The sequence below is a fragment of the Ursus americanus genome, chromosome 7 (assembly GCF_024610735.1).
Source record: "Ursus americanus isolate L20-20 chromosome 7, mUrsAme1.1.p, whole genome shotgun sequence".
Lineage (NCBI taxonomy): Eukaryota > Metazoa > Chordata > Mammalia > Carnivora > Ursidae > Ursus > Ursus americanus.
In genome coordinates this window covers 85,031,359-85,057,823 of record NC_142133.1, presented here as the reverse complement: position 1 = coordinate 85,057,823, position 26,465 = coordinate 85,031,359, and the positions used below count along the sequence as shown (strand labels likewise).

The following is a 26,465-nucleotide window of genomic DNA, read 5'->3' as shown; positions in this document are numbered from 1 at the left end:
GGGAACGTGCAGGCAGCGAGGGTGAGCGTGCCCCGCGTCGGGGCGGCCGGCGCCCCAGGGAGAAGCCCCGCTTCTGCGATTCCAAGTACATCAGGTCAGTCTGGTCAGACCCGGCTAGAGGTTCTTCCTCGGGTGAAACCCTGCTTTTAAACTATATTTAGAACATATAAAAATAACCAATTTCCCTCACAAAAAGAAAAATACAAATTAAAGCTACATCGAGATAGTACTTTTCAGCTCTGAATCCAGAGGGAAAATCCACGCCCTTAGTAATCAGTCTTGTGAGAGAGTCTGGGCAGAATACAACTCACTTGCTGGTGGTGTCCACGGCCTAGGTCCCCCCTGCAGGCCGGCGTGGCCACGCCCATCAGGACCGCCGGGTCCCCCCACCCCCACTGCGGGCCGGCGCGGCCACGCCCATCAGGACCGCCGGGGTCCATGCACCCTTTCAACCAGAAGCTATTCTGCTAAGAGTTTACAAACATGGAAAGCAACGTATGTACCCAAACAGGGATGTTTTTAAAACATTCCTGTGATGTGTATTCAGGCCAACACCCTTCTCCCCAATTCTGGAATCCAGAAATGCTCCAAAAATAAAACACTTCTCCATCACTTCTTTGTAAAACCCTATCTATCTGGCATGAGGCGTTTACGGGCTTCACTTATTCCACGTGCTGACTATTCACAGGGACGCTGATCACAGGGTGGGACCCGGGACCCCGCGGCAGCGCCAGCCGGCTCAGCAGACCGTGCACCAGATGGCCCTGCTGAAATTTCCCAGATTTCTGATTTCCAAACGATAGCCAGCCCAAAAGGTTTTGGATAAAGGGACCTATAACAGCAAAAGACTTGTGGGAAAAACCCGGAGGTATTCCTGCTAAGGAGCCAGTTAAACAGATCACGTTCCACCAGGTAACGAATCCCACGCGGCACTGAAGAGGAAAGCGTAAGAGCAGCCGTCACGTACGGAAGACCATAAGGCAGGGATGAAGAAGGAGGCGCTGGGCGTAATCTCAGGGAGTGGGGATGGTGGTAGGAACTTAGGGGTGAGGAAAGAAGCAGGGAAGACACATCTCTGCTCTGCGTCTTTCATGTTGGTTAGCGCTAAAGCTCCGTCACCCACATACCCAAGAACAGCAGAGGACAGGAAATGCAGAAATGGTCCCGATACTGGCATTTCTGCAGCACGGCAAGCCAGAGCGCACCGCCATTTGCAGGGACAAGAACCCCAACGTCGAAGCCCACCAGGAGGGCACGTGCTCAAGCTGTCACGTGGGAAGCGGCCTCATGAGGGCAGGCAAAGGCGAGGCCAGCCCAACACGACGTCACACAGCAGGCTCCGCGTCTGGCTGCCCCACGAGCTGCCCCTCGGTGGCAGAGAGCCAGAACCAGCGGGAGGGGGAAGCGAATCTCACTCCAGGCTCTGTCAGCAGAAAGCTGGTCCCTGCGTGGGGATCCTGACTCCCGCTCCACTGGGCGGAAAGGACTCGGGGCCAGTGGAACAGCAGAGACGCAGAAAGACACGACAGGACTCAGAAGTGGGAAAGACACTACCGCCAGGCGCAAACAGAGAGTTTCATACACTGAAAAACAGAACTCAGCCTATTTTGGAGACAGCGGTAGGCAGGAACGTTGACTCTGACAACCTAAGAACACGTGTGAGACGCTGTAGGCCAACCACCGACACAGAGGACACCGTACGACTTCCAGACTAGAAGCAGGAAATGGAGGAAGGACAACAATTATTCCAACGAAGGCTTGGAACTCAGAAAAGGCTGGACAAATGATCCCAAGTAAGACGCAGAACTTGGAAATCAGAACCTACTTCTCATGGCAACAAATACAAACGGACTCCTTTACGAAATGCCGGTCTGAGTTCTTTCAAAAAGCAGAGCAAAGGTTGAGGCTCACCAAGGACCATGCTTTGCAAGGCTGCGGCCAAGGGCACTTGGCTATAGACTAGAGCACCAGCCACGTCCCACCCGCATCCCTGCCCGCATCCCACCTGCATCCCTGCCCGCATCCCACCTGCATCCCACCCACGTCCCTACCCGGCTGGGCGCGGGGAGCGAGGGCCGTCGTCTGCACGTACCTGGAGACCCAAAGTACCTGAGGGTGACCTCCTGTGTCTTCACCTGCCCGGCCACGTTTTTGGCCATGCACTGGTAAATCCCCTGGTCCGTCTCCTGCGTGTTTTGGATCATCAAGGTCCCGTCGTCCAGCAAGTTGAGGCGGGAATCTGTCTTCATGCTCAGCTCATTGCTACAAAGACAGAAGTCTGGTGCTCAGGCTGTGAAAGCACGAGGACACACCTGATCCCCACAGGAAGAGCCCCTGAGCACCTGGCACCTGGGGGCACAGGGGATGCCACAGCTGGCCTTTCCAAGAACTGTCCTACCACACAGGCCCCGACCTCATCAGCACTCCTAGGAAAGGGGCTGACCCAGGTCTCTAATTCATCGACTTACTGTAGTCACATGTTCGATCTATAAGATTTTAAAGTTAAAAAGCAGTCTTCTTTCCAAAGGGGAAAAAGGAATGTGGAGGGAAAAATTCAAAGGACACATTTTCCTTGGTTTCTGGCAAATTCATTCAAGATGATGGGGCAGGCCCACAGGTGAGGCTGACCAGCAGGTGAGACTGGCCCACAGGTGAGGCTGGCAGGTGGAGGGAGAGCCCGGCACCAGACTTCAAGCCCGGGGCTTTGGGGCGTCCCCTCTGCCGAGCTCAGCCATGACGTTTTAACTTCTGGTATCAACGTGTTTGCTTACAAGAGCAGATGTAGAGGGCTCGGCCGAATCGATCCTTTCTGCCTTTTAAATACACACATTCTTCTTATGTTAACTCCGGATTTTAAATCTCAACAAGTCCAGAGTCACCCAAGATAACAGGTTATCTGAAGGCCAGGACAGCACCAGTTGACATCGCCACATGGCGCTGGGCCCAGGTCATGGCGACAAACCCAGGCAGGAAGGCGTCTTCCCCTCCTGCACCTCACGGCTCGCGATGCCGAGCTCCCACTTCTGCTCCTCTTCTCCGTGAACGCTGCTGGACTCGCCAGCCCAGGGCGGGCTGGGACGATGGCTCAGGGGGCGTCCTCCTCACCCAGTCACGACCGAACAGGACCCGTGAGCTCAGAACGTCAGTGCTGGGAGCCGAGATCCACTGACAAGCGAGCGCCTGTCCGTGCCCCTGTGAGCACGGGCCCAGGAGCCTCGACAAGGTTCACGATTCTGCGTTCATGATTCCTTCTGAGGACTCGGTTCTCCCCGTACGCCGGAAGGTGTCCTCGTTCACACGGGCCCGTGGTGGGCTGACCCCTGGAGCGCCCCTACACGTCTGCCCCCACACACCCCAAATGCTTGCGGACGGATGGGGAGCCCTTGTTCCTGAGGCAAATCGGACGCACAAGGAGCTAAGTATGCAAGTGTTCGCGAGACGTGTGTCCCTGAAGACGCTGCCCCAGCAGGAAGACCCCACCTTAGCCGGGAGGACCGGTCCCAGAGCTCCAGCTGCAGAGCCCTAGTGACCAGACGCACCAGTTTCCAGCCACAGAACGTGGGTGGGTTAAGAACCAAGATTCCCTCCCACTCTTCACCCCCCACAGGGGGAGCCACGTGCCCCCCTTTACAGCAGAAAAGATGCAGAAAATTCTCTTCTTTAGCCCTTTCCCCCCACAGCGGAGGACGGAAGTGTCCAGGGGCGTCCACAGGTGTTGGGGTGGGGCCGTGCATGGTGGAGCCCACGGGGCGTCTGGGGGGACAGTGAGCACGGGTGGCAGCCTGGCCGGTGCCCGACTTACTTGTTTCGCAGCCAGATGATCTCAGGCTTGGGGTTGCCTTCTGCTCTGCATGTGAAGAACACGGTGTTCCCCGAGGTGACGTCCGCATCCTGGGGCTCCGAGGTGATCCGGGGCCTTTCTGTGCCAAGAAGGAAACGGACATCTCTGGGTCTTAAACCGTCCCGTAAAAGTAAACAAGAACCCAAACCAAATCCCTCATGTTTAAGAGAAAATCGCAAGCAAACATATATCCCAACCACAAATGCTCCCACAAGCAGGACAGACGGGCTTCTCCGCAGACAGGCTGAGTCCTCACCCAGCATTTTCCGACCCTCAGATCTGCCCTAAGAGCCTGGGTGACGACAGGCACCAGCAAGACCCCAGCCGCTGCTCCCCCTTCAGGAGGGCGAGGGACCCGTGCGTGCGGCGCACTCCATGAAAAGCTGTTTTTAGTGAGTAAAACAGAAAATGCTGCTTTTTAGCTAAAGCAACCCTGAGATCTCTACCATGCAGGGCAGCGCTGCAGAGCCCTTGTCCTTCGTCCCCCGGGCGTCCCCCTCCCACGGCCCCGGGCCCAGACGAGCTGTCTCCTCCAGTCTGCTAACCGGGAGGCAGAAGGAGCACCCAGGGCGCCCGAGCCTGGTCTGACGGGCAGAGTCAGAGCCGGCTGGTGAGTGGAGCCAGGATGGCTTGTGCCCCAGAGGAGGGAGCGGACGCCAGACGAGGACACCCAGGGCTGGCTCAGGGGAATGTGCCGTGCGGGGCAGGCTTAGACTCCAGGGTGGCTGAGCACTCAGCCCCGGCCTGTCCTGTCCCCGAGGTGCCCACAGCCCAGCACCCCTGCTCATGTGCAGCGTGGCTCCCAACAGCCGGAGACCCGCCGCGCCCGGCAGCAGGATGGGCACACGTGGCACAGGGTCCCGGACGCCGCGCACCACCGAGGCAGCCGCGTGCTCAGCCAAGCACACACGGCAACAGAAGAATGGTTAACAAACACCGATGCGGATGGGAGAGCCATGTCCCGGGCGGGAGACTTCTGAAAGCCACGGACTTCTAGCTTCCAGGACATAGACCCTTAATACTTAAACAATGATGATGCTTTACAGAAACTAATTTCGGCAAAAGTGCTACAAGGAAAAGAGGAAGTGAAGGAGCCCGTGGGCGTTCTCCGTGAGATTGTGCCCTGCCGTCTGACTGTGCTCCTTTTCTAGTGCTCGGTTTCTCGGTGCATGCCCGTGGGCACAGCCCAGTGGGCAGAGGCTCTCGGCGGCATGGACCCGCCAGCCCCGCCCCGCGAGCACCCGGGAGTCGGGCCCAGCAGCTGTGGCCTGTCGGCACAGGGCCGTGGGGGCAGCAGGAGAGGCCGTGCGTTCCGGGAACCTGGACATGAAAGCCAAGGAACCCGGCAGCTGCTTACAGATGCTCATACAGGCTGTGGCTTTGCCAAGGGCGTCCTTGTCGGGTCCCCCCGAGACACGATCTGGGGACACACCGATGCGGAAGACAGGTGGGGCCGTGCACCTGCCGCGCCCTCCGGATGCCAATGCCCGGCTCAGGCGCCTCTGTCCCCCCGGGGGTCCGCAGGGCTCCCTCACCACAGTCCAGCTCTTCGGGGCTGATCGTGGCCACCGAGCGTCCCTGGATGTGTCGCGGGTATTCACAGGTGGCCGCCGCCTGCGCGTTCCCCGACTGGGCGTAGGTTTTCAGCAGATCCGCCAGCCACAGGATTTCACAGTCGCAGTGAAGCGCGTTGGAGTCCAGTCGCCTGACAAGAGGAAGACAGCGAGATGTGCGGTCGAGCAGCTCCGGCCCACCGCACACGGGCCTGGCCCGCAAACCGCTGGTGGGGGTGCCGCGCACAGGACAGACAGCAGTGTCCAGGCTGGAGGCTGGCATCCGTCCACAGAGGGAGGGTGGAAAGGGGAACCACGCCGGCCAGCTCCCCACTCGGGTGGCCCCACCTGGCTGCCCTCAGCTTGTTCTTTCTGGCATTTTCTCTGCTGCTCTCTCTTCTCTCTCAAACATGGAGGTGCTCCTCCATCTTCCCCACAATGCCATTTTTAGTGCGGCTGCTGACTGCTTTACCCAGAAGGACTCCTGGACAGCGAGGACAGCTGTCTTATGTCGCTGTGTTCTGCACCAGAACTATGCTTCTTAGGACGGATCGCCAGCTGCAGGGTAGCCCCGCAGCCACGGGGCAAAGCACAAGGTGTCGGGTAACTGTCTCCACCGGCACTTGCACACCTTTGTTCTATTAACGTTAAGTACTCGGAATAAGAAAAAGTATTTTTAGAGGCCTTGAGAAATTGGAGACCAGTGTACTTAACGTCCAGCTGTGGGAACGCTTCATACAGGGAACAGGATAGGGTTCTTCTCGGGGGATTTTACTCCCACCACTAAAATATGCAAAATGGGATTAAAAATTAATCTGAAGAATTTAAAACTGACTCTAAAAATGCTTTGCTTGCATATGAAAAGGTCGATCTGCCGGCACAGTCCCCGAGTCACCCGGGCTCCTGGCTGTGTCCGCTCTAAGGGTTCGGGGCCTCCTGCCCTTTCCTGAGAGGGACCCACACTCGACAGCCCAGCATGGGGCCGGTCAACGGCCGCAGGGACACGGGGCTGCGTGGAACACATACTCACAGTCTTTTCATGGATTCCAAGTGATCGAATGTTCCTGGAACCAAATGTGTGATTCGGTTGTTATGTAAAAATCTGTTGAAAGAAACAACACGACAAACCAACTTATTAAAATGTTTCTTACATGAGTAGGAAAGAGTATAAACAGTCAAATCAGCTTTAAAAAAATAACTCCGTGAGTGCATTATTTCCTACAAATGAATCTGAGAATGTTATTTAGTCCAGAAAAGAACTAGGTTTTTCTTTCCTTTCTATTTTATCCCCATTCCCAAAGAAAGAGACAATTGTCAGTCCCGCCTCTGAATTATGAGACAAGGAGCAGGGACTTTGCAGGGCGAATTCTCAGAGGCCTGAACAGACAGTGGCCTCCTCTCTCCTGCGGAGCCTGGACGGGGCGACGGCCCAGGACCGCGGGCAGACGCGGGAGAGCGGGAGGAAATGCAACTTACAGCCTTTCCAGCTTTGGCAGATGTCGGAATGACTCTGGGTCCAGAGTTTCTATCTGATTAAAGTGCAGATACCTAGACAAGTGTAAAAAAAGAGAGAGAGAGAAAAGAAACAAACTTTAAACAGTTTTACGTTTTGCAAATCTAGATTTTCTGCTCAAAAAAATGTCTCCTGTCTTTTCAAATTCGTGTGTCAATAATCCTAGATTTCCTACACTGTGTGGAAAATAAGTGAAATCATCAAATCGTAAGATTAAATACAATTAAAAACTGCACAGACTATATGACTGACGGGCTGTCGGTGACTCTGACCGAGGCCTGACTGCGCGGCCTGTGACCTGCGTGCGGCCCTGGGCCTCTGCAGGAAACAGTCCGGTAACCTTCCCTACAGCACACATGTAAGTACACGAACACCTTCATTCAATCTTCTAACCGCTGTGTGAATTTAGGGGGAGGGCGAACTCACACTTGAATTTCAGACTGAGCGTACGATTACCTACAGAAATAATAAAGAGTGAGATCACGTGTTTCCTCAAATGGGCTCAATTACACGGAATATCCAGTGTTTACTCTTCTTTTGTTATGTCTCCTTGCTTTCCATAATTTACCCATTTTTGGTACAACTAATTTCTTCTCATTTTCCTGAACACTGCGTTTCTCGCTGTGAAAACCGTGTTTTTCCCCTTAAGTGAAACAGTGGACACGGACTTGGACGCGGCCTTGTGACGGGGTGCTTCTGCAACGAGCCCCCCCCACCCACAGGAGGAGAAGAGAGGTCTCCGTCCTCCACGGCTCGCTCACGTGGGGCCCGGCAGAGCGACAGGGACGGACACGAGCGGTTACAGGTTTCATCACGAGCCCAAACACCAGACAGAAGGCGTTCTCGAAACACACCCTGGACCCCTTAGAGAACTTCACTAACGCTGAAATTCCTGTGACTTCAAGGTCACCCAAGTTCAGCTGCCCTTCCTTGCCCGTCCATGTCTCCCTGGGCCGCCGGGAGGGCGCCGCGGTGACCCCGAGTCCGGGCGGTCGCAGATGTGGCTACAGAGCCCACAGAGCTCAGGTCAGAGCCACAGCCGCCTCCCGCACGTCCCACAGACAGGTCCCCGCCCATCGCAGTCCACTCCAGGTGGGAAGCCCGCGAGCAGGGTGTACGGGAGCCCGAACGGGGCGAAATCCGCAGTCGGCGGCTGTCAGGGAGAAGCCTGAAGGAGCCCCCTGTTAGCAGGCTGGTGGGGCCCTGGGGGAGGCATCCGGGGAGGAGGGGGGAGGGAGGGCCGGCCTGTCCTGATTCACTGTGGCTTGTTCTCGCTGAGCAGAGAGACAGGGCTGAGCTCCCCACAGCTCCAGGCAGTCTGGATGCCACCGCCCTCCCATGACCCAAGGCAGCCACGGGCCCCAGCCCCAATCTACGCTCTCTGACTCTGGTCACATCTTCACCACACGGGACGAGGAGGGTCTCCCCGGAGCCGGCTGGAGCTGAGGCTCCACAGACACCCGGCAGCCTTAGAGGGTGGGGGGGGGGGGGCTTCTAGCATGGGGAGGGGGAGCCCCAGCAGGAGCTACCCCACCCCTCCCGGACCACGGCACCGTGCACACCCACCAGGAACAGCCTCAGCTCCTTGCACAGCACCCTCCCTGCAGGCGGGGACCTGGTCCTAAGTGTCTCTCTGTCCCGTCAGACACTCGCCGACACTCAGACGGAGAGCCATGTCTCCGTGGCACAGACCCTGACTACCTAACCCGGGGTTTTGAAGGCATCCTACCCGGGGACCTGCTGTCTCCAGGACGGTCAGTCTGACACCCTGCTCCATGCTCCTGGTGCAAGAGGGCCTCAGTCTCCCCAGACTCGGCCTCTTTCCTCCTCAAAAATACAGCGACTCACCCCTCGTAAGGGTGAGCAGCAACCGGTTCTAATTTTCTCAGCATGCTTGAATCAGACACCGTTTTTCAGGTGTTGGCTGTGACTACCTTACTACCCCTGTCCCAGGAGAAGCGGGTCAGATGCTGGAACTCCACCCTTCGTAAACTCTCCGTCCACCTGCAGGCTTTCCAGACACATCCATGTGTTTCTGCAACACTCTGAACTTCTCATTTCTTGCTCTCCGAAGCGGAGATCATACCCTCCCGACGTACACCTGCTTCCCAGCCCTACTGCACGCCGTGCACGGTGAGCTCAGCAAAGCAGATCACACGGCAATAAGACCCCTAGACCCACTAGCACTGTGTGTGTTTCTGAAGCACCTGGTTTCGGGGGGAGCCCCTGCCCCAGCTCTGCCGTTGCGTCTCCGGAGACGCTGCTGTGCCCGGCCCGCCGAGGAAACATGCAGACTCATGAAGAGCTGCCACGGAAGGACGTCAGGCCGCGTCACCGCAACGGCCTGCCCGGCCTGTGACTGGACAGGATGGCCCTGTGAAACTCCTCAGAGCCACGTCAGCTCGAACACACAGAGCAGACCCCTCTTACCAGGAGCTCTACTCCAAAATGAGCACACTGACTTCGTGTGCCGTCAGAGAAACCACGTCCGACACACTGACTAGAAACGCACGGAGAAAGTTCGTTTATCCGCAATAATGACGTAAACGCACAAAGTTACTGGATGCGTGCGGAGCCACAAGCAGGACCACCGCTCGCCCCGCACTGCCCCGGATGCCCCGCCCCGAAGACCTTCCCTGTTCGCAAGTCTGTCTCTGCTTTAAACAGGGAGCACCGTGGAGGCGGGGGCCGCTCGGTCTCACTGTTCTTTGTATCGCGGGTGCTCGGCATGGGCTGCCGTCCACTCCTGGGTGCAGGGGTGTCGGACAGAACCGCTCTCTCCATCGGCATGCACACACTCCCTGCGTCCCCGTTAGTACAGACATGCATCGTGCAAACAGCGGACTTAGTTCATCTTCCCTACGAGAGGCAAAGGGCGGGTGACATCCAAGACACTCAGGTGCGGGAGGGGGTCACTTACAGTTGCTCTAGAGAGGCAAGTCCCTTAAATGCTTGCCTGTCAATTGCCTGGATCTCATTCTTGTACAGATAGCTGAAACAAGAAATGGGGGAGCGTTAGCATACACACGAGAGGCTGCCACTCCAGACGGAAAGAAGAATTACGTTGACGCACGGAGAGAGTTTAAAATTAATGACTGTAGCAGAATACGAACGAAACATTTACACGGCGGTGTGGCTCCCCTCGCGGAGAGTCCCGGCCCTGCCTCAAAGGAGAAGGGTCCAAACGGGACGTTACCCAACCACCGCCTGGTCTTCCAAAAAGTCACGGGTTCGTGGAGGGCGGCTTGTGACGTGCTGACCACGCACTCGCTTCAAAGCTTGAAGGAAACAGAACCACCTCCGCACACGTGTGTGTGTGGGCTGTAAGATTCCAGAACCTGGGTGTTTTAAGACCCGGGAACAATTTGGGGAGCAGACGATACGAAGCCTAAATGTGTCCTCACCCACCAGAATCCCATTCTTACAAAACAGAAGCAAAAGGGCAGGTTGGGAGAATCACAGACTTGGCCCGCTGCCCGTTTTTATATGATCTGTAAGGTAAGAATGGTTTTTAAATTTTTAACTGGTTGAAAATTTCAAAAGAAGACTAATAGTTCGGGACACAGAAAAGTTATATGCAATCTGAGCTTCAGTGTCCACACGTAACATGGACACCCCCCCGACTTCGCTCGTCCGAGGCTGATCCAGGGCTACTCGGCAGGGTCAAGCAGCCACGGCACAGCCCGAACGCTCGCGACCCCTCAGACATGTGCTGCCGGGTCCTTCACAGAGAGTCTGCCAGCTCCTGGGCGAGGCTGCAGGGCGAGGACCCTCCAAGCACCACAGCTCCAGGGACGTGGCGCGTGGTCGGAACCGTCCTCAGGACAAACACGTCTCTGCGGCAGCAGATCTCGTGAGCCCCGCGCACGTGGTGCGTTAGACGTGATTTCTGTATCAGGTGCAGACGTGTGCCCTGGGCGCCTCTCCTCTGCCGGTGACCTCAAACTCCATGCCATCCCCGCCGTGACATCCCCGCCGGCTGGGCTCCCACCTACTTACGCACCAAATATGCCTGCTCCGAGTTAACGTCGTTCCTGGACGGGCCACTGCTGCACCTGGTCCCTAGGGCTCGGGGCAGGCTTGTTTGCCAGGACCCGCTACACTAACTGCCGCCATCCCACTAAGGGGCTGTCACTTCTCCCACCGCACAAACCAGCCGAGGTGACCCACGGACAGCGGCAAGCCTCAGCAGGAACAGGCGGCGCTCACCGCCGGCCCAGAGCCCGGTGCCCGCAACAGGCCTGGCACGGCGGGTGCTCCGCTGGGCTGCGTGGTTTTGAGGCCTCCCGCTGCCACCCACCGGCTGTGTGGTCTGGAAGCGGTACTGAGCGTTCTGTTTCCAGCTCCTCCTATGTAAGGCTCAGAGACAGTGGCGGCTCAGAATCGCCGAAATTAAGTAACTACTTAGGAAGCTGAAAGAGTAGGGCCTGACCCCTGGCAACCTCAGCTCTGGTGGGAGCTCCCGCTCCTGCGGTTACGGAACGGGGTTTCTGGGCTCATCGCTCTAAACAACAGGGCAACAGCCTAGCAGCGCCTTGCCCACACGTTAAAGACAACAGGAGTGCGCAGGACAACTGAGCCGCCCGCGAATGGGGAAGAACGTGTGTTTACGAGGACATGGGCGCACCCTCTGCTTTCCTGAGACTAACGGGCACTGGTCATCTTCCGAAGACAGGCTCTGGAGAGTACTCTACCGGTCACAGAGCCCACTTCGAACAGGAGGCCCTTCCCCGGGCGTGATCGCGTCCTTTGGAACTATCAGTTAAGGGGAAGGCTTACACCTTCTCACAAGGGACTGGGGTCCCAGCAGATAACCAGTACTCAACTTCTAAAAGCACGGACTAAATATGAAGGCAGAAACAGTCGGTAAATGTCACATGTTTCAAACGTTTAAACTGCGCACAGTGTCCTGGTGGGCGGGCCCTCTCCTGCCGAGGACGGGGATCAAATGGGGAAGCAGGACCCCTTCTCGCCCCTGCTCCTGGGGTCCCTGCTCGCCGGGGTCCCTCCCCTCTGTCCTGCTGACCACTGCCCAGCCCCTCCGCAGTGACCGGGTCCTTCCACCAGTGGGCATCAGGGACATGGGGGGGGCGAGGCTGGGGCGCTGGTGCCGAGATGGGGAGCCCGTCAGCAGGCAAGGCTTACAAAGTATTACTTTAAAAAATTCTTTTAAGTGAAAAACAAGGTATCCCGAACTATTTAACACCGAGTATGTGTGCAGGTTAAATAATAAGTTGCTCTTAATTAATCCAAACCAAAAGCAAAATATAGAATTAAAAATCAAAGTCTCACACACACACACACACACACACACACACACACACACACAGAGAGATGCTGGCTGTCAGCTAACTGAACCTGCTTTCTGAGAAACCAAAACTCTTCCTCTGACTTAATAGCACTTAAAATATAAAAGCAAAACAAATCAAATAAATAAAAACTCAAGAATAAATAGAAGGGGGGCGCCTGGGTGGCACAGCGGTTAAGCGTCTGCCTTCGGCTCAGGGCGTGATGCCGGTGTTATGGGATCGAGCCCCACATCGGGCTCCTCCGCTATGAGCCTGCTTCTTCCTCTCCCACTCCCCCTGCTTGTGTTCCCTCTCTCGCTGGCTGTCTCTATCTCTGTCAAATAAATAAATAAAATCTTAAAAAAAAAAAAAAGAATGCTTTAAAAAAAAAGAATAATGAGCTGGGAGCACACGACACCCACTTTTATCTACAAGCAGGAACATCACTGGACTGTCTGTCCCAACGGCTTCCAGTCCGACAGTAACTGCTGCGGGGGGATTAAGCCAGCACACGCCCGAGAGGTCATCTTCTAACCTGCAAGCCTGATGTTTTCAATGCTCATAACTAAATAAATAAAGCCAGTTTCAAAAAGCAAACCACAATTTTACTACCTAAAAACAAGAAGAGGTGAAATCCCTCGGAGGAAGACGGGGAAATTCCAGAGACCAGTGACATTCTCACCCTTGGCCCACCGCTGGAGAGGCCGCCTGAAACCAAGCTTCCCTCCCACGGCACACCCGCCAGCCACGCGCCCCGGCGAGGGGCCGGAGTCCCCTGCTCCCGCGCAACCTTCCAGGGCTGTGGCTTCTCGTCTCATTCTACCGACAAAACTTACAGCTGAGGACACACGCCTAGCATCACGCAGAGGAAGCTTCATCCTGGTAAGAACTCATTTTAAAACTCCCAGCCAAAAATCCAGTCACCTGAAAACAAACCCTAGGAGATGGGTGCGTTTGTGTTCATTTGCAAGCGGCACGAAATCCAGCTCAATGATTAAAGAGCTGGTACACAAACATGCAAGCTTTCGGGGTAAAGAACTGACCGCTCACTTACAGATATTTTAAGTTCTCCAGGTCTTCAAACGCTCCGCCGGGTATGCTCTTGATCTGGTTATTGTTGAGAAGTCTGCGAGAGAAAGTGCCAGTAAGAATTACCGCCAGCCTCCGAACCGCACCGTGAGATCAAGTTCCCACCGCGGCAACCAGGTCCTGAGACAACTCAGGTACGGGGCTCGGCACCGACACGGGCCGAGCGCTACAGTCACGCGAGCATCTCAGCGCTCACCCTCTGATGACGCGTCTTCTCAGGGCGCGGGCGTCCCTGTCACCGCACACCACTCCCCTCTGCACGCACACAGACCAAATGCCCTCTCCGAAGCAAGGGAGTATCTACCCATCCTGTCAGACTGTCCACCTCAGATGATTGCAAGGCCAGTGTGGACGTGCAGGGTGGTCTCACCAGGGTCGGACTGCCCTCCGGACTCTTGGTCCCAGGGCCCTGTCTCTCCCCCCGTGCCGACGGCCGCCCTCTGGAGACGCCAGCCACCTGCCATGCTCGGGTTACTCCACAGCAGCCCAGGTCAGCCGCAGAGCCTCTCAGCGCCGGGCAGGCCCTGTCCCCTTCATCTGTCCGTCCTTGGAACTAAGCTGGGTGCATATGGAGGACGCCCCAACCCCTCCTGGGTCCAGCAGCCAGGAGGAGCGCCGTCCCCTCCGCCTTGCGACGTGGTGTGTGAACCAGCTCCATCGCACGGTTCACTAGCACGGTGAAGGGCTCTGGCCCAGCTGGGGACTCAGCCACTCACAGGAAGAGAAGGGGAGCACGTAGCCACTTATGGTGGACCACACAGGTCCACCACGGACAAGACAGGACGGTGGCCGAGCACAGGGTCCCCAGGCCTGGCGTCTTGAGGGGCATGTTTTGTTCTAGGGTCCCACGTCCACTCTCCCCATTCATGCCCCTGACCACGGATAATCCGGGCTACCCACGGCTGGAAGGTGTGATGATTTCTACACTTGTCTCCTACTGGGTCCCAACAGGACGTTCGGACTTACAACGTGTTCAAGTTTCTCAGCTTCCTGAATGCTCCAGGCTGGATCTCTCGGATTCTGTTAAAGCGAAGATCCCTGGAAGGGAAACAGAACACAAGCAATGCATTTACACAGAGAAGCAGCAGTCGTCACCGGTGCCGTGTCACCTCAGCTCCCACACGAACGGGAAGACGTGGATGGGACTGAACCTCGCAGCTCGTTCTTGGACGACTAGCTCTTCCCTGGGGCTACCGAATAATGAATACTTATCTGCATGTTGGAGCGGCTGTCACATTTCAGAAGCTTGTTTAGGCAACACTTACGGGGAAATACAAACTCACTCTAACCGAGACCATCTTCCGCCAAACCTCAGGTCACCAAGCCTTCCCCAGGCAAACACGGGGTCGTCCCGCTGTAGGAGGGCGTAAGTGCCCCGCACCCACTCCCCCCAGTTCCTGAGCTGGAACTCTGACTCTGGGGAGTACCTGAGCCATCCACTGAGATCGGAGGGTTAAAGGTCAGAGGAGGTCAAGAAGTTCCAGGCACAGAAGCCCGAGATGCCGACCAGACCCACAGGCGGACACGCAGGTCTGGAGCACGGAGAAGTCCAGCGCGCAAGTAGAAAGGCGTGAGTGTTGGCAAAGGGGCTCAGAGCTGACAGCAGAGCCACGGACCTGGGAAGGCCCCCCGGGGGACGGCAGAACGAGGGATGGGGCAGGGCCAGGGAAGTCCTGAAGCCGGTCAGCCACTGGGGGAGCAGCACTGAGGGAACAGGGAGGCTGGGAGGGGCAGGGGTGTGTGTGGAGAGCCCGGGCTCCTACCGCAGAGCAGAGCGGACAGTCCCGTTAGAGGGGTCAGCTCACCTCGGAGGGGTTTCAGCAGGACCAAGCCAGCCACGCTCCCCGACCCCTGCTATGAGCACTCCGCCCCCACCTGTGGAACACACGCGCCATCCAGGCAGGCGAGCTGAAAACCTCTAGTCGCCGACACGTCGAGGGGATCTCTGAAGACATGGTAGAGCCCAGCTGAGGGCGGGCTGCCACACGCAGAGCCCAGCGCCGCGCCCCCCGGGCCAGCCGACAGGGTGCCGACGTGCGCGGAGTGTGCGGGCTGCTTACCATCCCCCGCCTGAGACGTCGGCCACAACAGAGCGGCTCGGCGGCTCTGCGGTGCGGACAGGCTGACGGAACAAGAGGACTGGCTTTCTCACACCAGCACATTCCACAGTTTCAAGGCACAAAAATGAAAAAAACATCACCCTCCTGTATAAAAATAACCCACGTCTTAGAAGGACTATCTCGATTCTTAAACTGGAATCTAACCTCGCAGATGCCCGTGGACGGCACGGCTAGAGTCTCATGTGGACCTTGGAACAAAGTTCTTATCTCACGCGTGAATGTGTCATTCAGGACGTTGCTTGACGGGCAACGAGGTGACGTCCTGTCAACCAGTGTAAATTGCAAACACCCTGTTGAACGCGTGGGATACGCCTGACCTCCAGACGTTGTGGCTTAGCCAGGCCCACCTTCGCGGGCTCAGACGCCTGCAAAGCCCCCTCACAACGTGTTGAACGGCTCATGTGATTACAGAGCACGGTACTGGGGCACATGGGGGCTGCGTGGGTGCCGTGTATCAGCTGTGGATCCCACTAGCTCCGGAAAAGATCAAAATCCAAATCCCAGGTCTTCCCCCACCATAAAGTTGAAAACTCTCAGTCAAACCGCGTGTCTCTGGACTGTCGGCATTGTCTCCGCTACACATACCCCTACCTACTCAGAACTATGAGCGCTGGGTTCTGCCCCAAGACGGGCAGCGTGCCCTAGGGAGCGGGCCCAGCTGGTCCAAGGGACCTGGGACCCACCCACTGCTTCCTGCTCTGTCCAGAGTGAGAGCAGCGGGACCCACAACCGGACAGACCAAACTCTGTGCACATTCTGGGCGACACTGACCCTATCAACCCAACAGAGCTGCTGCTTTCTGAAATCCGGCATTTTACCTTAAAAATGTAAGAGCAGCTCACACTCCACTCTGTACACAACTGGGTGAGAAGAGGCTCTGGAGGGCCGTAGTCTGGCCTTGCCCGGCACAGGAACGACGGGCCTCCCACGGGAAGCCCCCAGGCATCTCGGACGGCACGGCCCTCAGAGAAGCACATTCTCTTCCCCCACAAATCCCGCTTTCTTCTCAAATTCCACCAGGCTCACTGGCACATCGGCCACCTGGACAGGTGAGTCAGCAGCTTACCCCGTGTCTCCTTCACTTCCTGCCTCTGATGCACTGCCAGGCCGTTTCCCGTCAGTGTTTCCCACCGGTCACTCGTCCTTACCACCCCACACGACGCTCGGCAGGCCCGCGAGAGGCCTGGCTCCGTCTGACAACCTGACGTCACTCTGGGACCTAACACGGCCCCCTGCTCCCAGCACAACAGCACCCCTGCCCAAGAGCAAGACCCCTTCCCGTGGCCGGGCCCATGTGCTGCCCTCGTCCTCCAGAAACCCTTGCACAAGCTGTCCCGTCCTGCGAGGGCACCACGTTGGCTCAGGAAGCTGGACCTGGCCGCCAACACCAGGCCAAACAGCACTGTTCCGGGTGCTCTGTGTCAACGGCAGTGACCATGTGGGCAAAGCTGAGACCATCTGTTCAGAGACGTCTATGCTGCACAACTACAAAGGAGAAATCCAAAAGGCACTTCGTTAATGAAATTCTTGACAAGAAATGTGCCGAAATGGATTTAAAATCTGGACAGGCAGCAAACAGGGCGGGGGGGGGGGGGGAACCAGGCCTGAGACAAGCAGTCCCACATGCAGGGACCCCGCCCTCCTGACAGGCACATGCACCTGTCACCAGCTGTCTTTGAGGAGGGTGCCCCGACCGACCGCCTTCCCTCAGCCCACTTGCTGCGGGCCTTCCGCACTCACTGGGGCCCCTCCCCACTCACTGCAGACCCCTCCCCTCTCACCCCGGCCCTCCCCTCACTGCAGCTTTGTCTGGTCCCTTCCTTTCCTACAGGAACAGTCACAGGCCACGCACCTGTTCTTCTCATTTGCTTTCCTTCCCTGAGTAAGTTCTGAGCTCCCTCTTCTCCAGCTACCCAGGGGCCCCGTGTGTGCTCACTGCTGGGCTCCCCAAGGGGTCACGGACTTCCCTCCAGTCTGTGCAGTTATAAACAGCACACAATGACCAGCTTTCTGCAGGTATCATTTTGGGTTTTTGCGAAGGTATTTCTGGAACAGATTCCTGTAAGCAGCACCGCTGGGAGAGAGGACAGTCACACGTGGTAACAGCTGACACATGCTGCACGCCTGCTATAGGCTGGTCACCTCTACAAAGACTTGCTGACGTCACAGCCAGCATGGGACCCCGCAGAGAACTAGGCACTGCCTGCAATCACAGCACGACCCCGTCCTGCCTCTGGCTGGGGTCAGGGAGGCGGGGCTGGGGCTCTGACTTCTCCTGAGCAGAGATGGAGGGTGGTTTTGAGTAGAAAGCAAGTACAGGGAGATGGAGGTCTGCCCCTGCGCAGACAGGGTGGGGGTCAGCACACAGGACAGGACGGCAAGCAGCTGGCACTGTGGGCAACGGCAGCAAGGAGCCTACAGTTCAGCGGGACTCCGGGGCGGTCGGAGGTCCTGGGGGGAGGCCGGACCACGGGAGACAGACACCTGAGCCAGAGGCCGGACTGCAGCCTATGCTCTGCACGCCCTTCCTCAGCCGACGAGGCAGGCAGGGCGCACCCATCACACCTCTAAGGTTCAAACACGCTCCCATGACCCACCGCCCACCAGCAACAGCCTGACCAGCGCGGCGAGCCTTCCGCCCCAAGCCCACCTGTTTCCGCAGGCCATGCTGAGAACACGGGGCCCGGGCCCCTCTGCCTGGGCCGCTCCTGGGGACGGAGCGTGCGGCCAGCAGCCTTGTAGGAAGAGGCAATGTCCTGTCCAGTCGAAGGGCAGCCGGCCTGCCACGCACCCTGAAGGCCACTTCCAGGCTCAGCGCACCTGTCCTCCATGGAGCAGGGTCCCCATGTCACCCCCGAGGGACTCAAGCGACTCAGGGACCCACGCGAACTTGCCGAGTGGAAGCAGTAAGGTCGTCTGTCTCTGACCAGGACAGACAACCAGAGCTCGGCGTCACCCTGGGCACGAACTCTGCCCCCGCTGAGAACAGAACGGAGCAACTGTGCGGGGACTCCTGGCCTGTGCTTCCCTGAGGGGCTCTTCCTCCATGTCTCCCCTAAAACCTAGACACACGCACCTCACCTTTTACATAGGACTCAAGGGCACCTTCGTGGCACAGTGAGTGGAGCGTGCAAGCCTTGGTTTTGGCTCAGTTCGTGACCTTGGGGTCCTGAGACCGAGCCCCGTGTCGGGCTCCACACTGTGCCAAGTCTATTTGGGATTCTCTCTCTCTCCCTCCCTCTCTTCCCCTCCCCCATTCTCTCTCTCATTCTCAAATAAATAAATAAAACCTTAAAAAACATTTAATGTAATTCAACATTTACTGAATGGATCTGAAAAAACAGGAGTCATGACTAGAAACCACGAACGTTCATTCACATGATGAATCATTTTTACTTGTTACCACCTTTATCTTCTTTCACAAGTAATTAGAGGCAGCACAAAAGTACACAAAACACAAGCGATAAAGGAGCTTAGGACTGAGGGAGAAGGGGGGACAAGGGAGAGAAAGAACAAGACTAAGGAGCAGAGGCAGGAGGCAGGAGGCAGGCTTGGCTCCAAGCATCCTCACAACCACGCAAGACAAGATCTAATCTAGCACGAGATTCCCTAGCCCAGAAAATTCCGTAGCCAAACAGCTGGGAGAAATGAGGCTTTTACTGATACAAGACAGAGGCAAAATCACACTCAGATCCTCACGTAACTGTGAGTAAACATCCGAAAAGGAGGCTCCGTGATGGATTCCGTGTGGCTGTCCCCGGTCCCTCACCGGGAGCCACCGGCAGGACTCTGCAGCACGAGTCAAAGCCAGCAGCGACACAAATTTCATCCTGTTTATCTTGGCTCATCCTTCCTGCCTCCAGAGGTCTTTCTGACCCGGATTTGCATTCAAGGATTCGCTAAGCCCGTGAGGCCCGTGTTGTCACATGCGCTCCCTTCTTTATCTAAGTTTTTACTAAATTAAAAAAAAAAAAAAATGCCGGGTCCACAACGGGAAAACCAGCGCAGGGTGATGAAATGCGCATGAGTAAGCGTGTCTGCACGAGGGACAATCAGGGAGCCTGCTCCCGACAAGCCCGGCTGCGCCTCGGCGGCCACCGGGTCCTGGACATGACGCGTCTGCACGTGGAGAGCCCAGGACACAGCCCGGGGCCACACTGTTGTTGGTAACTGACGGGGCGTCAGAGCCCCACAGGCCCGGCTAAGCGGGTTCCAACCCTCCTCACCGCGGCCAGCCACGCAGCAGGTGAGCACCCACTCAGGAGGCCAGGGCCAGAGACGAGGCCGGCGCTGCTCCCGCCGCCCTTGGTAAGGACCAGCCCGCTGGACGGGCCTCTCCTCCCCTCTCCACCGTGGACGGACGGTTTTGTGAAACGCAGTAAATAACGTTCTTATGGGTCCAGTTACCGGGCAGGCACCTTCAGCCCGGCTGCTGACCAGCGACCAGGAGGCCTGCGTGCCGGCGCCCGTCCTGGATGGCACGCTGAGCACCCTCTGCGGGTGACACCCCCGGGAACCGGGGACATGGGGGCCGCTCTTGGGGCACAGGCGCCAGGAGGCACGGAACAAGAGCGAGCGCCCCACCTCGGCTGGGTGGGCAGTCCCAGAGCCACCGGGAGAGGCAGACACGGAGGCCCCATGCTCCCACGACCTGACTCACCTCTCCCATGAACCCGGAGAAGTGGGTAATCTGACAGGCGCCAAAGCCAGGCAGCCCCGAAGGCCCACGTGCTCTGTGCCCCACGGACCGCGGTGTGCGCTCCGCAGCCCCTCATCCCCAACGAAGGCCATTCACACAGACCAGGCTCACAGGGCTGGGCTACACCTGGCAGGCTCTGCTCATCCCAGGCTCCCCCTCTGAATTTCGGTGCCGGGCTCACAGGTGCGGACGGAGTGCAGGAGGCTCCAGGCTGAGCAACCTTCCCACCTGCTCCAGCGGCCCCCACGAGCGCCCCTACTCACAGAGAGGCTGGGAACCGGGCTCTGACGAGACCTCAGCTCCCTTACTCAGGGACATCGACTTCGGCTTGTCGCGGTCTCCCCAAGCCCAGGGCTTGCGGAAGGGGGCGGCCCGGGCACAGCCGGCCCGGGGGACTGCTCCACCACCTCCAGGGACGCCCCCAGAAGGCGGGATGCCCGATCAGGCCAATCATTTTGTAGCCTTCTGATCAATGCCTTACAAGTCGGGTTGGTAAAAATACACAGGAGTGTTTATCCTAAAAAACCGAGAGGAAGGCAAAAATGCTTTTCTCCAATATACACTTCAAAACGGAAACAAGTGAGCATAGTTCAAAGCATGGGAGAGAAAACCTTAAAAGAAAACTGACTCTCCTTAATCAATCAAGGTATTGACCCAGTCAAAGGAAAAAAAGACATAGAAATTTCTATTTTGGTTGTAGACATTGGGAGGAGTTCCTTTACTGGTAAAGGCATGAAGGCAGCAATGATACTTAGAGTTCTCCGGGGTTTGGTGACATCATTCCCTTCACAGAAAAGGGGACACTATCGCTTAGATCTGTAATGCGTGATAAATAACCCCAACCCCGTAAACCTTGTTCTTCTGGGTTTAAATCGTTACAGGCAAGCTACAGATAAAGCACGAAGACACGTCTGTCCAGACTGACTCAGAATGTGACTCATTAGACCACGCAGGGGACTCGGGGGGACGGGCAGCAGGGGAGAAGGGAGGAATGCAAGGCCGGTGCCCTGCCTCCTAACGGGGGTCATCACATGCAGCCCGAGGCAGAGCGACCCCAGCTACGCACGCCTGCTGCCCACGGGAAAACAGGCAGAACCAAACCCAAACGAGAACGGGACTGGAAGGAAGGCGTGTGGCCAGAAAGACTCCTGACTTTTCCTTCCAGGTGAGCGATACCGTGGGGGACACGCTGGGGGCCTGAGCCCGGTCCTGAAGGACGGCCGGCCGACGCTGCTGCTTCCAGACGTCCGCCACGTGCGGGGACATCTCCGGGTCAAAACACTGTGGAGCAGGCAGGCCGCTGTCCTGGCCCAAGACCCCACGCTTTCCTGTGGCTTAAAAAGAGAAGGAAGTGGGGGGTACTTCGGAGGCACGCAGAAGGCAGACCTGAGCGTGGGCCATTGGCAAGCATGTCCAGCAGGAGAGCAAAGGGGTTGACGGCAATTCTGCAGTCGGTGGCTTTGCAAACAACCCCAGGCAGAAACGTTCCCAGGAGCGTCTGCAGCACCAGTTATAACTTCCCCGGCCCCAGGGTCGGCATCGAGGATGGTGTGAATGTTTGCCTCCGACAGCCGTGCGCGGCCCCCCATTCCGCATGTACTGGGGACCTGCCTGTCACCTCGCTGGCCATCCAGACAGCCCAGGAGCCCCGGCGAAGGCCCCTGCAAGACCGCCCACCGCGAGGCCCTCGGGGACCCACCAGCAGTGCTGGCAGCTCCTGTGTGTCTGAGAGAAGGCGCGTCCCCTCCAAGCGGAGTGGGGACCCGTGAGCGGCACCGCCCAGACCGTCAGCCCCTCCTGAGGGTCGTGCCCTCCCGGAGGGCACAGCCAGCCTGGCTCCCCAGGAGGCCAGCAGGAAGCCGGTGGGCTTCACACCCGCTCGGTGCCCGTGGAAGTTTCTGGGTTCTGCCACGGCAGCTACGCCGCCCCGGATGGTGAGGAGGCGCTGGGCATGTTCCGCTCCAAGAAGTCCCAGCCCCGCACCGGGGTCTGCAACCCAACTGTGGCTTCAGGAAATACTACTCTCGACCATTCAGAACTGTAAAATGGAAGAGCTCGCGATCCAGATGAAAGCAGGCAAGGGCCTCTGCCGCCCCTCGGCCCGGGTCTGCCCCTGGGTGCAGGGAGGCCCGTCGGGCGCCCCGTGTCCTTCCCGCCACATCCTACTGACTTATGCCCGGGCTTTATGTTTCAGGAGGTGTGTTTTCCAGGCCGCACGCAAAGGCAACCGATTCGTGAGAAGCCTTCCCTCTGCCCCAAATGAACAAAGTAAATCTACTAGTTCATGCCTGTGTTTCCTCTGGGAAAAAAACCCCAAACTTCTTCCATCAGTGGTTAAAAAATGAAATCAGTATTTTTCCTACTTTCCAGACCAAAAAAGAAAAAAAAAAAAAACAAACGAAACCAGAGTTGTGTACCACGGGCTTTTCCCAAGGCTGTTTTGTTCCTTCCCAGAAAGCCCAGCACGCAGGGGTTAAACGGAGGACAGCCGTGTAATTAGAGGGAAAGAGGCCCCACTCGCCTCTTCTAAGCAAACAAGGAGGCACAGAAACCTGCATATGGGCGAGCATGAAATCCATTCTCTCCAACGAAGTGTGTCAGGGAAAACAGAGCGGGCGGACATCGCTCTAATTAGAAACAGCCAAGAAAACAGCAAATAAACGGGGCACGATCCCAGCAGGATCATGCCAACACAATCCCGGGCCACGGAGGCGGGAGCTCCTGCTTTTCCTGAGAACTCGTATGTGCGATCTTCCTGTTTTGAAAACAGGACGCGGGTGCGGATAAGTGAGTGTCTCCTCTCGGGAAGAGCGGCTCGGTGCCGCGTGGTGGGGTGACTTCTGCGACATCACGGGGCTCGACGAGGGGTCCACCAGCTCTCGGGCTGGGCCTGGCTCCCGCTCTGGCCTGGGGAAGCCAAGAGGGCTGCGGTGAAAACAACGGGAAATGGACGACGCACCAGCCAGGGCACTGGGACCCTGCGGGGACAGACACCTGGGCGCCGGCTTCTGACCCGGGGGCCCCACAGCGGACAGCACGGGCCCTCAAAGGGCCGGTCTCCCTGCGAGCAGATTCCACCTGCATCCTGGGACTGGTCCATGAGAAACAAATAGTGTGTGCATGTGTGTGTGTGCACACACGTACGCACACACACACACGCATGTTTTCTCCAGGCCACTGCCCTGGGTAGGTGTGCCATTTTCTAGTTTGGCAGCAGGGAGGCTGACGGCTGCCCACAGGAAACACCAGAGGCCTGAGTTCAAATCCCTCCTCCACATTTTACTGGCTGTGCACTCCTGAACACGTGTCTTGACCTCTCTGATCCCGGGTCTCCTCTGCAGAAGAAAGCGATGATGTTCCCTGCCCATCCTGTGAGGACAGCAGGAAATGAGGTGAGCAGAGCAGGAAACCGACTGGTAGGAGAGGTCAGAGGGGGGCCTGGGTCACCCGCCGGAATGAGCGGTGGGCCTACGGCGCGCTCTGAGGGGCCACCGTTGAAAGAGACAGGCCACCTCCAGCCCACCCCACACGGCGCTCCTCTAGGTTACGCGCGGCAGAAGGGCAGAGAGGCGAGCTGACTGGCCCACAGGGCCCTGAGACTCTTTCCCTCCCTGGCTGCACTCCTGCCGGCCCCTCCCGGGGCGCGATCTGAAAAGGGTCAGACTAGTGCTCACCGTTTCCCGACTTTAACGTGGTTAAGACGCCTGCTTCAAGGGAAAGACCGACGTGATCTTAGTACAAATGCTAAAGCCAGTCTGGTCTCACGTCCAGAAAGCGTGGCCACATGGACATGGCTCCACGCGTCCCCACAGTTGGGGCGAGTGTGGGACAGAAGCGGGTACGCGCCGGGAATCCGCGCCCTCCATCCACAACCGCTAATCCCCCACGGGCTGTGGAAAGTCTGACGGGCGCAGATTCCAGCGTGTCTGCCGCGGTTCAAGGCCGCTTTGTTCTCTGCTCGGGCGCCTGTGGACCAGAGCAAATGCTTTCAGCCCGGGGCAATCACATCGGACGGGGCTCAGCAGCTTTTCCCGACTGGTAACCACGCCACCAGGAACAGTGGAGCCTATACGCGCACACACACATGGCCTTGGCACGCCGCCCCTGAGGTTCTAAGCCCCCGCTGGGAGGAACCACCACGCAGGCACCCCGTTTCCCAGATGCATCGGACCGCCGAACTGTGGGTGCGGGGAGCCCTCACTCACAGCACGTCCTACGCAGCAGTCCCAGAATCGGAATCAGGCGGCAGAGCGTTTGCTGAGGGGGAATCTCGGGGACTGAGTGCGGCTGACGTCGCAGGAAACCAGAGATCCACCCGTCCAAACATTACAAGGGAAGAAGAGCAGCCACAAGTCACGTGTGACCGGTCGCGACGCGCCACCGACAAGTCCACTTGCCGGAGAAGTAAAGACGGATTCTCGCGCCCCGGAGAGCAGCTGTGGGACGATAGGGTTAGACTCACATTGTGCACAGAACACATCACCACAGTCTAGGGCATGGAAACCGGCAGGACACACGATCCATTAGCTGTGCAAGAAATGAAGGGAGATGCGCACGGACAGCGGATTGGAAAGCTCAGGCAACAAGCCGACCAAATGCCACGTGCACGGAGACGGTCTCTGGATCCCGACCGCAACGAACCGACTGTCTACAGGCCGCACACACGCACATGTGTGCACACACGTGTGCAAAGCATGCACACAGACGTACACACACATGCACACAGATGTGCACACACAGGGTGGTTGGGAAAGGGAAACGCTGGCAGGATATCGGACAATATTAAGAAATCACTGTTAATTTTTAGATGCATTATTTGGTTATTTTTGAAGGTGTTTTTTATCTTAGAGATACATACTAAAGTATATATGGATAAAATGAAAAATAAAACTGAAAAAAAATATGTTGTTGCAAGTAATACAGTTCTCTCCTAAAAAGCCAGCCGACTAGAACGGCGGCTTGACGGGCTGAAGGGCGGGGCTGCTTCTGTCCATTCACGGGCTCCTGCCTGAACCGACCGCAGATGCCCAGCACGGAAATCAGAGGACTTCCTGTGGAAGACACCCCTCTCCCACCCTGCAGGCCAGCAGGCCTCCCCCCCCAGAGCCCCCGGTCTTCGGCACTCGGGGTCCCGCCACTCCCGCTCCCACAACACGCTGCAGTCAGCCACGTCCCCAAACGTACCCCACGCTCCCCAAGGTCTCGGACTTTGCTCACCGCGTTCCCGCAACTGGCAGGAGGCTCTCCCGCACGTGACACATCAACATCAGCCCATCGTTCCGTCTGCGTCACGCCGTCCGTAAGCACCTGTCGAACTGCCCTGAGAGAATCCCCGTGTGCCGCACCCGTGACTGTCTGACAGTGCGGTCACGCCAGGACGTACACACCCCGCTACGAGCCCCCCTGCGGAGCCCCCCTGCACACCGGGGGTCAGGGCCGGCGCCCGGCTAACCAGTGGCCACCCAAGGAGAATGTGCGATTAAACAGCGGGGTGGTGAACGACTGTTTAGACAGCTCATGTCCTTTCCTTCAAATAAAACAAAACTTGGTAAAAACCTTTAAACACGTGGATCAGCTCAGTTTCTGTTCTGCTGCTCTTGTTTGTATCGGGAAAGCAGCCGTCCGGGAGGCAATGTTCTCAGTCAGTCTTGAGGGCAGACGGCAGACGCTCCCAGCGCCGTGGCCCCCCGGCCAGGTGACTCCAGAGACTCTTCAAATGCAAGTGACTGATAAGGTAAGTAAGACCCTCCTTGATCCAGGAAACCAGTGATTGCAAACTGAGGAGGCCGGATCTCTGATCCCTGATTTTTGCACGGGTCAGACACGTCTAAACCCAGGACTGTCTCCACTGCAGGCACACAGAGGAAGCAGGACACGCTCTCTGCTCGCTCCGAGTGGGTCAGAGTGTGCAAATCTCCCGAGCGTGCAAGACCACATGACTGTTTCGTGTAACTCAGCATGAGAATGACGTCGTGGGCACACAGAAACCCTCACCATAGACACCTAAAATTACACACAACTGCTCCATAAAAGGAAGAAAGACAAGAGAAAAGACCGCGATGAGCTGAACATAAGTCAGGTCTCCCGAGCCGCCCCCCTCTCCTGAGCCACAGACACCAGCCCGTGGCTCTCAGAGCCTGGGGTGGGGCCGGAGCCAAGGGGGGGATGCAAAGGGGCAGGGGCAGGGGGATGGTGGTGACTGTGACGGTGCTCTCCGGGGCATGGACACGTCAGAACCAACAGTGCCTCACCGCGGATGTGAGCACAGCCACCACAGAGAGCCCAGGCGTGACACGGTAGCCGGCCTCCCCAGCACATCCTCCAGCCCCGGTGTGGGGCGCAGAGGGGACCCTGGCTTGAAA

At 57.5% G+C, this 26,465-nt stretch overlaps 1 protein-coding gene across 3 annotated transcripts in view; it reads right to left on the bottom strand.

Annotated features, from left to right (window-relative positions):
* Positions 1 to 26,465, bottom strand: part of PXDN (peroxidasin) — a 69,882-nt gene that overhangs the window by 26,721 nt on the left and 16,696 nt on the right. For 2 of the 3 annotated variants that reach the window (XM_045788889.2, XM_087863900.1), the window contains exons 2-9: positions 14,251 to 14,322; positions 13,250 to 13,321; positions 9,828 to 9,899; positions 6,871 to 6,942; positions 6,425 to 6,496; positions 5,377 to 5,546; positions 3,803 to 3,920; positions 2,093 to 2,262 (exon numbers count right to left, since the gene is read on the bottom strand). In XM_045788889.2, coding sequence (XP_045644845.1) covers positions 2,093 to 2,262; positions 3,803 to 3,920; positions 5,377 to 5,546; positions 6,425 to 6,496; positions 6,871 to 6,942; positions 9,828 to 9,899; positions 13,250 to 13,321; positions 14,251 to 14,322 — 818 coding nt within the window. The remainder of the gene's footprint in view (positions 1 to 2,092; positions 2,263 to 3,802; positions 3,921 to 5,376; positions 5,547 to 6,424; positions 6,497 to 6,870; positions 6,943 to 9,827; positions 9,900 to 13,249; positions 13,322 to 14,250; positions 14,323 to 26,465) is intronic. The other variant, XM_045788890.2, reaches the window with a different exon arrangement.